This window comes from Suncus etruscus, chromosome 10 (genome assembly GCF_024139225.1).
Source record: "Suncus etruscus isolate mSunEtr1 chromosome 10, mSunEtr1.pri.cur, whole genome shotgun sequence".
Taxonomy (NCBI): Eukaryota; Metazoa; Chordata; class Mammalia; order Eulipotyphla; family Soricidae; genus Suncus; species Suncus etruscus.
This window is the reverse complement of record NC_064857.1, coordinates 76704862-76720445: the sequence shown is the minus strand read 5'-3', so window position 1 is coordinate 76720445 and position 15584 is coordinate 76704862. Positions and strand designations below refer to the sequence as shown.

Genomic DNA, 15584 nt, shown 5'->3' with positions numbered 1-15584 from the left:
TTCTAATTTCTGTGAAACCTGTTAGGAGGTAGAGTTCTACATTTCTTCTTTGATATATGGTCTCTCCCCAAAGACTCAGTTTACTCAGGGCATTTCCTTATCCTTTAAAGCCTAGAAAAAGAGATAAACAATACATTTCTTCCTACAAAGAGATGGTATCTTTTAAGGTAGAGTCTTTTTTTGTTTCTATGTAGAAAAACCTACTCTCTTGACTGTTTGGAAGAAGTTATTTTTCTTCTCTGTAAACAGCAGAAGGGCTTCTCTATAAACACAATCTATATGTGTCATTTATTGCTCTATTAAAACTACAAGCATCAAACATTGATTCCTCCTTATGGACCATATTATATACACTCTTTAAGAATGGTTACTGGGAGTTCATTAAGTTACTATCATAGGAATTACTCTGGCTTTCAATTAAGCTGAAGACATGTGTTTCTTAGATGCATATCTTTTTGTGGAGAAATGACAATTTTACGGAAATAAAATCCTGATTTATAAAGGAGTCTGAGCTAAATGTGAGAAAAGCTAGAGATCTTTCTGTTTGAGAACCACCCCATATAAATTAAACTTAGACCTATTCTTTGTATAACCATGAAAGTAAGATTATATGGATTATTTATGAGGAATTTACAAGACTTAAATTATGTCTATTAGTTTGCCACACAAAGCATATCTCAACTTTCTTACCACTCTCTCTTGGCCAAGTCAGATTGGTAAACATCATTCTGGTTAGATTCATGCTTTCACATATATCAAGGACTGCTGAGTTTTCTATTTTACTTTTTTAAAAATATACATACAAATGTACATATAATGTATATATAATATATGCATATATGTATATATGCATATATACATATAGGTATATGTATATACATATATAATAGTTCCTCAAGCTTCCAACAATTTGAGAATTAATAATAAATTATTCCTTTGTCATGTAACAATAAGCAATAATAATAATAATATTATCTACCAAGTTATTAGAGGACACTTTCCATATAATCTTAAATAAGTCTTATAATGACTCATTATGTGGGTACTATGTTTGGTCTAAGTATGATACAGAATATATACATAATTAATAAATAGAAGAAGAATTTTTTGATTTTTTTTTTTTTTTTGGTTTTTGGGCCACACCTGGTAATGCTCAGGGGTTACTCCTGGCTATGTGCTCAGAAGTTGCTCCTGGCTTGGGGGACCATATGGGACACCGGGGGATCGAACCGCGATCCGTCCAAGGCTAGTGCAGGCAAGGCAGGCACCTTACGTTTAGTGCCACTGCCCGGCCCCGAATTTTTTGATTTATGGTGCAAAATTAAGGTGAATCGTATGGGTTATTTTTATTTTTACTAATTGTCTCAGAATTCTTATTAAAATAAACTTTCTACTATAGATACTCTATCTATATGTAAATAATCAAAATTGCTTGATAATATCTTAGCAGATTTTTATTTTATTTCTTAAAACTTGTTAAAAAATGTAAGTCTTAGAAGAAAGCATCTTGAAAAAATTTATGGATTTTTTAAGTGTTCCTTAATGTCATTTGTATAATGTTATTTGATATTTTAATAATGCTAGGAGACTAGGAAGCCAGTTTAATAATTGATCATTTTTGTCTTGGGATTATTTTCTCAATGAAAGATATGTTGCTTTAGTTCACATCAAAGCTATTCTAATTATTTATATTCATATATCTCATCATCTGAAGCCTTCCACAAGCATTTAGGGATTTTTCTCAATGCTTTCCAGCTTGGAGCAGCAGAGGTAATTTAAGGGGAAAGGTGATTGCTGAAGGGAATGCTGACTAGTCTAACCCCTTTATAAAACAGTATGGAGAGTTCTCAGTAAACTCAAAATTAAGCCACCATATGATTCAGCAATCCCTCTTTTGGGTATCTATCCCTAGGACAAAAAAATATTCAGCCAAAAGAATGCATGCACATAACTATTCATTGCAGCACTCAGTACAATAGCTATGACTTGGAATCAATTTAAATGTCCAACAAGAGATGAGTGGATCATGAAGATGTGGTATATTTGTAGAATGGAATACTATATACCTGTAAGGAAAGACGCAATGATGCAATTTGCAGCAATGTGTATAGAACTGGAAGATATTAGGTCAAATGAAGTAAGCCAGAAGAAAAATAAACATAGAATCATATCACTTATATGTGGTATTTAGAATAACTCAATTAAGAAATGTAAGGGGAGTTGTTGCAAACATTTTTGGCCCCGGAGTATAGAGATGACTACACTGAAAACTATCATAACAATGTGAATGAATGAGGGAAGTAGAAAGCCTGTCTAGAGTACAGGTATAGGGGGGTGGGGAGGAGGGAGATCTGGGAAATTGGTGGTGGGAATGTTGCACTGGTGAAGGGGGGTGTTCTTTACATGACTGTAATCATACAACTATAATCATGATTGTAATCATGGTGTTTAAATAAAGATAATTATATATAAAAAAAAAGAAACTGTGGTACATATACAAGGTGGAATACTATGCAGCATCAGGAAAGATGAAGTCATGAAATTTCCTATGCATGGATGGACATAGAAACTATTATGCTGTATGAAATTAGTCAGAGGGAGATATACACAGGATAGTCTCACTTATCTGTTGGATTTAAGAAATATAAAATACATTGTTGTAATAAAAGCCAGAGATAATAGAAATGAGGTGCGAAAGGACTGGCTCACGATATGCAGCTTACCACAAAGAGTAATGTGTGCAGTTAGAGAAATAACTATACTAACAATTATCATGTCAATGCTAATGAATGCGAGAAGTAAGGTGCCTGTCTGGAAAACATGCATGGTGTGGGGAGAAGGAAGAAGGAGGCATTGTTGGTGGGAATGTTGCACTGGGGAAGGGGAGTGTTCTTTTTATGAGTGAAACCTAACTACAAACATGTTTGTAACCATGGTGCTTAAATAAAGATACATTTAAAAAAAATAAAAAAAAAGAAAAACATGTTCTTGAGGTCAATTTCTCTACTCATTTTCATTATCAAAAAGTTTCTATTTCTAGGAAATGGGCTGGAGTGGTAGTGCAACTGTAGGGCATTTACCTTGCATGAGACTGACCTAGGATGGACCACGGTTCCATCCCTCAGTGTCCCATATGGTTCCCGAACCAGGAGCAATTTCTGAGCGCATAGTTAGGAGTAATCCTGAGTGTCACCGTGTGTGCCCTGCTCCAAAAAAAAAAAACAAAAAAAAACAAACAAAAAAAAAACAAAAAAAAAACAAAAACAAAACAAAAAAAGGTTATTTTTCTAGAATAAATAATAAGAACATAATATTTAAGATTACCATATTTTAGCATTGGGCCGGAGAGATAGCATGGAGGTAAGGCATTTGCCTTGCATGCGGAAGGATGGTAGTTCAAATCCCGGCATCCCTTATGGTCCCCCGAGCCTGCCAGGGGCAATTTCTGAGTATAGAGCCAGGAGTAACCCCTGAGCACTGCCGGGTGTGACCCAAAACCAAAAAAAAAATTATTTTAACATGAATGTTAAAATAAGCTTTTCTCTACCATATTGTCAGAAGAATCCTTCATTTCATATTATTTGCATGTGCATATATAGATATGTGTATAAGTAATAAGTTTATATGATGTAATTTATCTTCATCATACATTATGACTACTATATATCATACAAGGCATATTATGATATTAACACTATATAAAACATGTTTATAAAACACTTTATAAAACACTATATAAAACATATATAAATATATAAAACATATATAAAATATATAAAACATGTTTTATATAGTGTGTATAGGTAGATATGCACAAAACATAATGAGAAAGTTGATTAAACTATAATTAACATATAATATTTATTAAAACAAAAAAAGATGATCAGATTATAACTGTTTCCTTCAATTAGTCATCAATCTCCAGCAGTTTTGTCATCTAAACCTGCCCCAAGGTTATGATACTTTTTGCCAAATCACTGACATGTGTCCTGTGTATATATAGTTCAGTCAGACAAGTTTTCCTTCTGTTAATAATTATGTTGCCTGCGGCTTTTTGATACCACATTTCCTACACAGAATAAAACAGATTTATTGGAAATATCATTAAAGCTGTTAACTAGAGAATAAAAAAATCAGACAATCAAAGCATGCAGTTTATTATCAATAAGTGCAAATCATTTCAGAAATGGCTTGTGTTTGAATATGTTCATTACAGAGATCATTAGTGATGGAAGATCAGTGTAAAGAATGAGCTTCATGGTGTCAGTCCACTTGGATCACTATAGAAAATTGGTTAGATCCTGTGCTGGCTAGTTCAAATGTGGTTTAAAAAATCATTTTCAATTTTGCAAATGAATAAAGAGGTAGCATCCTCCTCAAAATTCTGGCTTACATTGAGGACATATGAATAATAGGTCATTGTTTTAATGACAGCATATGGTATTTTTTCAAAAGTCACTGTTATTTTACATAAAAAATAGGTTTGGTGGCTATTGATGATTTAGGATATCATGGCATACTACTAACTATTCTGCAGTCACTTTAAAAAAATTTTATTCAAATGTTGAACTACATAATCTCTGACACTACATTTGTCTTAATTTCAAGCTTCCAGCAGGGAAAGATCAGAATAATGAGGAAAAGACATCACTTCCACTCGGAATTATGATGACAATGACATGTCTAGCCTTCAAAGGCTTTTTAATGAAAGACATATATTACATTCTTAATATAAGTTATTAAGGTATTTTCAGAACAATGTAGTTGATAAATCATAATTTTTATTTTAACCTGATTACTACAAATATCAAATTACAGTACAGGGGTCTCAGGAAGGTCAATGAAAAGATTAGATACTGGAATAGAAACACCAAAAAAAAGGTAGAAGAAAAAATAGGATATCAGTTTATAATATGACTTCCTAATTATAAGGATTTCAAAATCTTGTAAAATTTTAAATATTTGGTGAATTAAACTAGATAAATTCAAGTGTCTGATTTTTGTGATTTTGAAAAGAAATACAAAAGTCTTAAAAACATGTTTCAGTGTTGAGAATTATTGTGTTTATTTAAAAATCATAAATGTCTATTTAAAGGGAAATTGCTGCTATATTTTGCATGACAAATTTATTCAGAATCAGAGCAAGTTTTGATATTAAATAATCACTGATTTTCAGAAATAAACTAGAGCAATTGCCTAGTCTATACAGCACTACTGCTTAGAAATCATATTGATAAAAACTGTAAACTTTATACCTCTAAAGTATACAAGGATATTACATAAGAATTTATATATTATATAAGGAATTAATAATCCTTAAAATTATCTAGAGGTGACAGGGATGTGGCTTAATTAGTGGAATATGTTCTGGCTGAGTTTTATTTTAGGCTCTGAATGTTCTCAGAGCACCACTCCATGATAGTGTAACCACAAAAAATGTGCCTTATCTTCCCGGAGCAGGGGCCGGAGCAGTGGCGCAAGTGGTAAGGCATCTGCCTTGCAGGTGCTAGCGTAGGACAAACTGCAGTTCGAATCCCTGGTATCCCATATGGTCCCCCAAGCCAGGAGCTATTTCTGAGCACATAGCCAGGAGTAAAAAGTGAGCATCACAGGATGTGGCCCCAAAACAAAAACAAACAAACAAACAAAAAACTCTTCCTGAGGCATTTTAATGTGAATTAGCTGTTATCTTCCATAAATAGAGGGAAAAAGCAATACTTTCAAATTGTTCTCTTAATTTTAGCTCATTAAATTATGTCTTCTTTCTTACGTGCATCATATACATATCACTACACAATACACATGTTATATATTACATATTATTATATCAGTATAATTACATGTCATAATTATGTTTTATTAAAATTTAGATAACTTTTAAATGCCATTTTAAAAGTTATTATGCAATAAGTTATCATTATACAGTGCTGTTATGCCATAATTTTTATATATAGTCAGAAAATGCTATTTCCAGTGTAGACAGTGACATGTAAAACATCTCTTTTACTCCAACATGAGTATTTAATTTGTCCTTTGATACAGGTGTTATAATAAATTTTCACTGTATTGCAATATTGAAATTTCAAAAAGTGGTTGGTTAGTGATTCATGAGTTACTAGCATAGATTGTTCATGTATTCTGATATCTTTCTACTTTTGAAGAAGTGGTATGAATATAGATAGAGAGAAATTAGATTCAGTTTGCCACAAAATTATTGTCCAACTGTGGGGATCAGAGAATTTATTAAAGACATCTTTAAAATGATGAGTGGTTAAGTCCATTAAATTTCTTTACTCATATTCTAAAATTTAATAAAAAAGGAAAGCTGAAGCTGTTAACATATTGATTTCACATAAAATACCAAACATTGAATATTTTTGAGTTTCTCTTTTTACTTTACTCTTTACTCTTTGTTTCTAATGTGCATATAATGAGTGCCATATAAAAGTTTACGCTACTTCATTTATGCTTTCATATAACTCTAAATAACTACCCAGTTATGGACATACAAATATGCATATATGTGTATATATATTCACAACTAACATAAGGCATAACTTATTATACACCTATATATGCTAGAGAGAATTTGAGAGGAACTATAAGGAAAATAATGAACTCAAATTTATAACAGTTATCCAGGAAATAGGCAAAGCTAAAACACACAATCATCATTCAAGATTGTTGTAGTGAAGACTATCTCAAGTACAGTTCATATTTATTTATTTATATATTTATTTATACAGAAACTTTTTTACTTTTTAATGAACTTGTAAGCAAAAAGTGCTCCCATTTCAAAAACAAACAAACAAACAAACAAAAAACAAAATCCCAGGTCCCAAATGTTAACTAAATCTGTGACATATATGCTTTTGTTGTAAATAAAGAACATTTTAAAGTTAATCCAGAATTTGAAGGATAATCTAGTAGTCACCCTTTTTTTAATTTAATTATTTTTATTTTGACCAAAGTGGATTACAAATCTTTCACAGTAATATTTTAGAAACAGAGTGATATTGAATCTGGGACATTCCCACCACCAGTGTTGTCCTCCCTCCAACCCCTGTTCCCATCATGCATCCCATATTTCCCTCCTTTGACCCCTGGGCTGCTAGTATAAGTGGTCCCCTCTGTGTCTAGCTTGTTATAAAATTGGGTTTCGATTCTGTTGTTATCGACTTTGGATTTTGTATTTAAATATGATCATTCTTTTATTTCTACTCAATGATCATACACCTGTTTGGTCTTGGTACCCTTCATTATTTCCCCCTCAAATTGTGAGGCAGAACAAGATGGTTCAAGTTATGTGGTTCTCTTTGGAGGGAAGAAAAAAGAAAGAAATAAAGAAAAAGGTGAGGGTAAAAATCAAACAAGAAAAAAATGAGAGGAGCCTTTCTAGAGGCTATAAATATCAATTTAAGAAAAGAAAGGGACAAAGGAAGAAAAACATAGAAACCATACAAAAAAAATCAAACAAAAAACCCCAAAAGCACCACAGAAATAAAGACAACAACCAAACAATAATCATGGTCCTGAAATAAAAACAAAACAAAGCATACAAAAAAGAAAAGAACAACAATAACAAAAATAAAAGGTAGTCTCCTGCAAAACTTTGTTCCCTTATTTACTTTTATAAACTCATTTTTATTTATTTTTTCCTTTATATATATGAGTGTATATATATTATCTTGTTTTTATTTTTTTCTTTTCCTTAATTTTTTTCTTAAGTCTTCACTTTAGATATGTTATTTTCTAGCACAGGAAGCAGGCAGTCTTTCATATGCTCAAATACTGTAATCTTTAGTTGCTACCTTATCAGCTAGCTAGCTAACTTAAAACTAGAAATCAACCACTTAATGAATGTTTTAAGTGAACAACTTGCAACACCCAAAGATAGATAAACCCTAAGAATGCACATTTGTGAGCATTTACAACCGTTGCAACTGTGGCTGAGGACTGTTCATGCCATTCTTTTAAAATGAGTTCTCAAAGCTCTGTAGTTCCAAAGAAAAGGTTGAAAGAGGAAGGAAGGAAGGAAGAAGGAAGGAAGGAAGGAAGGAAGGAAGGAAGGAAGGAAGGAAGGAAGGAAGGAAGGAAGGAAGGAAGGAAGGAAGGAAGGAAGAAGGAAGGAAGGAAGGAAGGAAGGAGGGAGGGAGGGAGGGAAGGAGGGAGGGAGGGAGGGAAGTAGGGAAGGAGGAAGGGAGGGAGGGAAGGAAGGAAGGAAGGAGGGAAGGAAGGAAGGAAGGAAGGAAGGAAGGAAGGAAGGAAGGAAGGAAGGAAGGAAGGAAGGAAGGAAGAAAGGAAGGAAGGAAGGAAGGAGGGAGGGAGGGAGGGAAGGAGGGAAGGAGGGAGGGAGGGAGGGAAGTAGGGAAGGAGGAAGGGAGGGAGGGAAGGAAGGAAGGAAGGAGGGAAGGAAGGAGGGAAGTAGGGAAGGAAGGAGGGAAGAGAAAGAAAGGGAAGGAAGGAGGGAAGGAAAGAAAAAGATAAATAAAAGAAATGAAAAAACATATAAGAGAAGTTGAAATATGTAAAATTTCTCCAATTTTTGTGCCCATACACTTGAAAAATTGATTTCACTATTTCAGTTATATTCACAATCATACCAAAATCAAGCATCATCAATGCTGCCCAAAGCTATTTTGTACTGAAATCAAGTTCTTTATACCAATAAGTTATCTACAACAATAAACTGGTGTACAAGTAAACTAAAATGTCTATATTTGGAGAGAAACAAATGCTGCTCCAATCATAGCTTCTGTTTCTTCTGTTTCTCAGTCCATGCTTAGAAAAAATGTGGGGGTTTGGGCCTGCTGATACTGTCCATTTGAAGCAGCTGAGAAGCAGTATTTTTATCTGAGTAGTAGTCATATATTAGATAGTGGTTTCAAGCCTTTTTTCACCTGTGGATTGACAACAGTCAGTTTAGCTGGTGTTGAAAACCACCATCAGTTAAGTAACAATACATTTTTCACAACCTTGCAGGAAATATCTGGCTTGGAGTTGGTAAAAACACATATCAATGTTTGTACTCCTGGAAAATAATGTTTTGAATGTCTTTTAAAAATTTATTTCTTTTTTTTTTTGTCTCCCAATTCACAATACAGACCAGGCAAAGGGCCTGGGTTGAGGTGTATATGGGGTGCATTTACTGTACCTCCTCTATACAGTCAGTGTAAAGAAAACAGCCTGTGGTAAGAATTGGGAGGCCTTATCTTTTATTTTCTTTGCTTTTGTTTTTTTAATATATATATTTTTTTAATATATATATATTAAAAAAATCCTTCACCAGTGCAACATTCCCATGAACAATATCTTAAGCGTCCACTGAGTGGGAGAAACTATTTACCCAATACACATCAGATAAGAGGTTAATATCCAAAATATACAAGGCACTGACAGAACTTTACAAGAAAAAAATCTAACCCCATCAAAATGGGAAAAATAAATGAACACTTTGACAAAAAAGAAATACAAATGGCTAAAAGGCACGAGAAAAAATGCTCCACATCACTAAAAATTTATTTCTGATATCTGTAAGATATGTTGAAAATTCTTCTGCAAGCCCAGGCATGTGCTTTGCCTTATTGATGTCTAATGAGCTATAATAAGGGACAATGGGTCACTGGTGAACAAATGATCAGAGTTGATGCTATCACTGGAAACTGATTCAGAACAGTCTTATTTCTCTGCCTGATACCCTCCTTTTGCTTTTTCATATAAAACTGTTACTGTAAAGAACTTTGAGGAACACCACAGTAGATAAGTCACTGCTTTGCATGGACCTGGTTTCAATCTTCAGTCTACAGTTTGGTCTCCTGAGACCCTCCAAGAGTGACCCCTGACCATAGAGCCAACAAAACGCCCTGAGCACCAGTGGGTATGGATCTAAGAAAGTTTCATGGCAAAGTGAACACAGACCTGCATGCAATCAACCAGCATGGAGATGTACATCAATGCTAATAATGCTCATGAATTTCATTAGGAAAATACTATTTTCCTAAATTTTTCCACTAATTGTTTGTATATATGTGTAATTGTTACCATTTGCAATGCCACAGTTTCAATGCAATTCCACCACCAAAAACAAAACCTCTAATTCTTTTTTTAATATAATTTTTATTTTAATCATAGTGGCCTACATATAATTGACAATAATATTTTAGGTACATATTAACATAAAATCAGGGGAATTCCCATCACCTAATTGTCCTCTCTCCACCTCCGTTCCCGTCCTACTTCACATATCCTTCTCCCTGACCCCCCCTCCCCCCGGGGCTGCCAGAATAAATGGTCCCCTCTGTAGCTAACTGACTACTTAGTGGTCATACACCAGTTTGGTCTTGGTACCTCCCTTATTTCCTGCTCTAGTTGGGAGGCAGGACTAGATAGTTCAAGTTATGTGGTTTTGTTTGAAGAAGAGAAAAGTAATAAACTGGGGGGGGGGGGGGAATCAAATACGCCGAAAATAGGCGGAGTCCTTCTGGAAGCTCTCATTCTAGTTTTGAGAGACGAAGGGGAAAGAGGAGGTGGAGCACCACAACAGTACAAAAAGAAGTGTCAAATAAAACATCCAGTGAACACTCCAACAATAAAGATAAGCACCACATAAAGGACATGTTCTTGAGATAAAAAAAATGGCAGAGCACATAAAGGGAGAAAAGAAAAGAAGAAAAAACTAAATATGAACGGAAACAACAAAACCTCTAATTCTTTTTCCAGCTTTACTCTGCCTTTTCTCTGCAGACTAAGTTTTACTGAACCTAGGCAGTAATTTTATTGGATCTTTTCAGTGTATGTGCTTTAGCATTTTATATTTCACATATTCTTCTTAATAGGTTTTTGTGGTGAAGAAAGCAATTGTAATGACAATGTAAAGTCAACAAAATCAAATGAAGTTTGAATAGTTTTTGCTTATGCTGATAATTATGAAGTCATTTTAACAGGCACATAGTTACTCCTTCACGTGTTCCGAGAATTGTGCATATTTATTGAAATATGAACAGTTATTTGGGTAACTACATGGAAAGTTTTGGCCTTTCCTACAGAGGTAGTTGAATAGCAATGATACTGGCAAGGCTAAACAGGTAAAGATTGTGATCTAATGTTTATTTTTTGGGGGTGCTGCCTTGAACTGTAGGCAATTCTGAAGTCATTTTTCTAGCTCTTGATAAAAGTGGAGATATGAGTAAAATAGTTTCCACTCATTCTTTCGGTCCAGGTAAGAAGACCCATTTCAGGTCCACAGGTCGCTTTTGAACTTCTCTTCCCAATTATAAAGATTTAGGACATTCTCAGAACAATAAACTGCCTATTCCTCCTCTGCTTAGCAAAAGGGAATCTTACTAAGGTTCAAATGAGTTGGATGGTTTATATTACAGGGATGAATGCTGGGTGGATAATGTAGAATTAGTGATTGCGTGCAAAACACCATTTGTGAGAAAAACAAATCATCATTAAACTAATCCTAAGGGAATATGATGAAGTACTTGATATTTGCAGTGGAATTCTCAAAGCATTTTCCCCATATTACTTTTTAGTTGAAAATGATAGAGTAAGGGGATGCGTAACTTGAACTACCTACTCCTGCCTCCCAATTAGAGGGGGAAAGAAGAGAGGCATCAGGACCAAACAGGTGTAAGACTACGAAGTAATAGGATAGGTACAGAGGGGACCACATATTCTAGCAGCCCTGGGGGTGAGGGAAGAGGATATGGGAGGTAGGACAAAACCGGAGGAGTAGGGAAGACAAACCGGTGATGGGAATTCCCCCCGATTTTATGTAAATATGTACCTAAAATATTATTGTCAACAATATGTAAGCCACTATAATCAAAATAAAAATTATGTTAATATAAATAAAATAAAATAAAATAAAAGATATGATTAGTTTACCCTACAGAGGAGACTATTGATGGTGCCATGATCAGTGACTCAAAATTGACATAACAAAAAAGATATGGCTAGAGATTTTTGTGCCTCTGAAAGTGATGCCTGGAAAGCAGACACTATTCATTATATATGTCAAGCTAGAATGTATAACCTATCATATAACTTGAAGAAGCAAATACAGACTAAAGGATGTATTTACATTAATAAAAATACCTATTCAAAATCGGACATAAAAAGTAAATATAGGAGATGAAGTTGATCAAGGTTAAAATTACTAAAGAGATACTGCAGGATTAAAGAAAGCTCAATTTACGGAGAAAATGTTTGAATGCAAAAAGCCTGCACCATATGCCTCCTTGAGCTCTGCCAAGCAAACCCAAGTACAGAGGCAAGAGTAGTTTCTGAGTACCACTCGATAAAATCCCCAGATCAAGTACAGAAATAAAATAGAGAAAAACAATGCATACTTGACATTAGACTTGATGGACCCTGAATATAAAGCTACAGAAATAACAATGGGTCTAGTGACACAAGTGGAAAACAGAAGATGATTAGATAAAAGTATATTAAAGGACCAGAAATATACTAGTGGGTAAGGTACTTACCTTGCACATGAACCCAGGTTCTATCCTGACACCTTATATTGTTCCCATACACTGCCAGGAGCACAGAGCTAGTTTTAATCATTGAGCATAGCTGACTGTGACCTAATATCACTTCCCAAAACACATAAAGTATTAAATTAATATGAAATACACTAAAGCCAACAGTGACATTACTCATTTACATATTAGTTATTGTCAAATGTGCCCTGGATTCTTTATATTAAGGGAAAACACCCAGCTGTGTATCTCCTAAACGTAGCTGGGAGTCACATGTGGTGTAAAAGATTCAAACCAATATATGCTGCACATCTTATCCCCTGCTTTATCTCCAGATCTTGCATGAAAGTCTTTAGGGATAAAAAGACACTATTTACAGTTTAATATGCAATGGGATATATATGTATATATTCTCTTTCTCACATTGCCTCTATAATTATATATACACATCTGTATGTATAAAATGATAAATGTGGTATGAGAGCATACATATATACTTTCGATGGGTACATTTACATAAAGAAAATGGGTGTTTTATGAGCCATTCTTAGTCTTAAAAGATTCAGTAGTTTAAAATTAATTCCAAATATGTTTGTTAACAATTACTTATTTGAGTAAAAATCCCATAACAGATCATAATGGACTACTGGAAAGTGTAAAGGTACATAAAATGTCTGCTTATGACATGAATATTTTTATTTTCAAGTAAATGTGTCCACAGTAAATGCCTCAAAGGAGCTGAATTTCATAGAACACAAGCTAAAAAATTCAAATGCATAAATTTAACACTAATCTAAGGAATAATCTCAGCCAGGATTTTATTTGCTGATTGACATTGGAAGTACACTCTCACACGTTGTATTCAAGAACTAAAATGTATATCTCTTTATAGTTAGGTGATTCTACATACTAGAGAAAATACAGTGTGAGTTTATGCTGCAGTTATTATTATTATAGTGATGTTGGTGAGACTGCTTATTTTATATTAGACTTAGTAACATGTCTATCATAGTTGCTATTTATCATGATTATATTTCTGTTGTGTCTGTACCAATATACACAAAAATTTTTTAGTAAATCTGGAAACTTAAAGACTTTCTTGATTCATCAAATTCTTAACCTTATGCTATCTATGTAATCCTTAATGTTTTATTGGCCACTAAAATCATGTTTTGCAGGAAATAAATTATTTGAATTCTGCATGCTTCAAAGATCTCCCGTGGGGTGTTTATACAAACACTGCATATATTGCCGTTCTACATTCTAAAAAATTCTGACTCTCAAAATAGAAATATTTTGGTTAAGTGATTGTGGACGTGTGCTAACTAATTTCTTTAATGAACAAGCCACTTATAGTTGATTAAGCAAAGTAATAGTTTTAGGAGAAAATGGAATGCTGAAGAGTTAAACTGAAAGTTAAATACTGAAGTTAATGTAAGGGACCTGAAATTGATCAAAATTTTAAAATGCTCATTTAAATAAAGACAATATAGTAAATCATCCATAGCTGTGCTGTCTATTTGTACAAATACTAATTGTATTTCCTCTTTTGTTCAGCAGTTTTATCAATATACCGACAAAGTCATGCCGTTGTAGTGAAAATTTTGCTATACTAAGATTTAGATTAAGAAGACCAATCTTTTTCTGCCATTATCCTAATCACTTATGCTCCTTAACCAGTTTCTTCAGCTGTAAAATGAATAAGCAAGTTAGATTAATAGAAGTTCTCTGATTTTTAAATGAAAAGCTTCTAAAATTTTATTGCTTTACATTTGATATTCTCCTCCCTCTTGTTCTTAAAGGAGTATATGTGCTCTGTCATTGATGTGTAAAAGATGTCATTTTGTTTGTTTTAAGAAACTCTTATATTAATCAATTTTTTTTTCATCACTAGTGCAAGTTCCAGGGCCAGTTGAAAACCTACAAGCTGTATCTACCTCACCTACCTCAATTCTTATTACATGGGAAGCTCCTGCCTATGCAAATGGTCCAGTCCAAGGTTACAGATTGTTTTGTACTGAGGTGTCCACAGGAAAGGAACAGGTAAGAAAGGAAAAGATCTGCAAGCTCTTGATACAGATCAGTGTCCAACACATTAATTAGATAGGTGATTAGTTTTAAAGGACTTCTTATTCGAAATGTTAAGTATCTTAATTAAATTCTGGAAAGAGAGGCAAAGGACAAGAAGATGAAGTCAACGTAACAGAGGTCAATTTTGTATTTGAGTAGTTAAGAGATCTAGCCCAGGAAAACTGCATTCATAGTAATCTAGCTGGCTGGAAAAGTCGTTTTTGTTTTCAGTCCTTAACAAGATTATGTATTGAACTTCAATTTAATGACCTCAACCTAATTATGTTTTTATGATTATCTATCTGATATTCTTTCCATCTCCTCCTCCTAAATGGACTGTCAAATATAAATTCCTACATTTAGCTTTTTTTACCCAATCTTTTTTATTTTATTGAAACCATTGTGATTTACAAAGTCCTTCATGGTTGGATTCCAGATATATAATGAATCAGGGCAATCCCACTCCCAGTGTCAACCCCCCTTCACCATGTTCTCAACTACCACCATTTGCCTCCCAGCCTGCCAGTATGTATAACAGTCCCACTTAAAGTTTAGATAGAGTTTGGGTCTCTTGATTCCATTATTGTTGAATTTGGCTTGAATATTTAGTTGTTCTTATTTTTTTATCTCCAATAATGCATCCAGACTCCTTGGCCCCTGGCCCTCATCCTTTCATATTTTTGTTTCTCCTCCTGCACTCAGCTTTTTTCATTCTCCTCACTATACTCTGGTGCCAAGGGTGTTTGGGACAATTCCCATTTAGGCCATTGCATTTATTCATGCAGTTATTCTAAATATAATATGTAAATAATTTTATTCAGAATTTATTCTTCTGGATTACTTTATTTGACATATCTTCCAGTTATAGCTATGTTGCTTCTTCTGCGATTAGCTCAGATACCTGAAAATAGTCAAATTAAATTTTCAAGTTTGAGTAATTACAAATAAAGATATGCAAATTAGAAATTCTTATATTTTGGCATAACAGGGTCATGTTTGATAGTTTTATTTACTAATTATGAA

General features: G+C 33.7%; 1 protein-coding gene and 1 non-coding gene across 2 annotated transcripts in view; one reads left to right on the top strand and one right to left on the bottom strand.

The window, feature by feature from the left end:
• The window catches only part of LOC126020222 (netrin receptor DCC-like), a 285747-nt gene that overhangs the window by 267224 nt on the left and 2939 nt on the right, over window positions 1-15584 (top strand). The window contains exon 8 of the mRNA XM_049781676.1: window positions 14386-14534. Within this exon, the coding sequence (XP_049637633.1) occupies window positions 14386-14534 (149 nt within the window). The remainder of the gene's footprint in view (window positions 1-14385; window positions 14535-15584) is intronic.
• On the bottom strand, window positions 9080-9208 carry LOC126021165 (small nucleolar RNA SNORA51). The gene has a single exon (XR_007499773.1). It is a non-coding gene; the product is annotated as a small nucleolar RNA SNORA51 (small nucleolar RNA).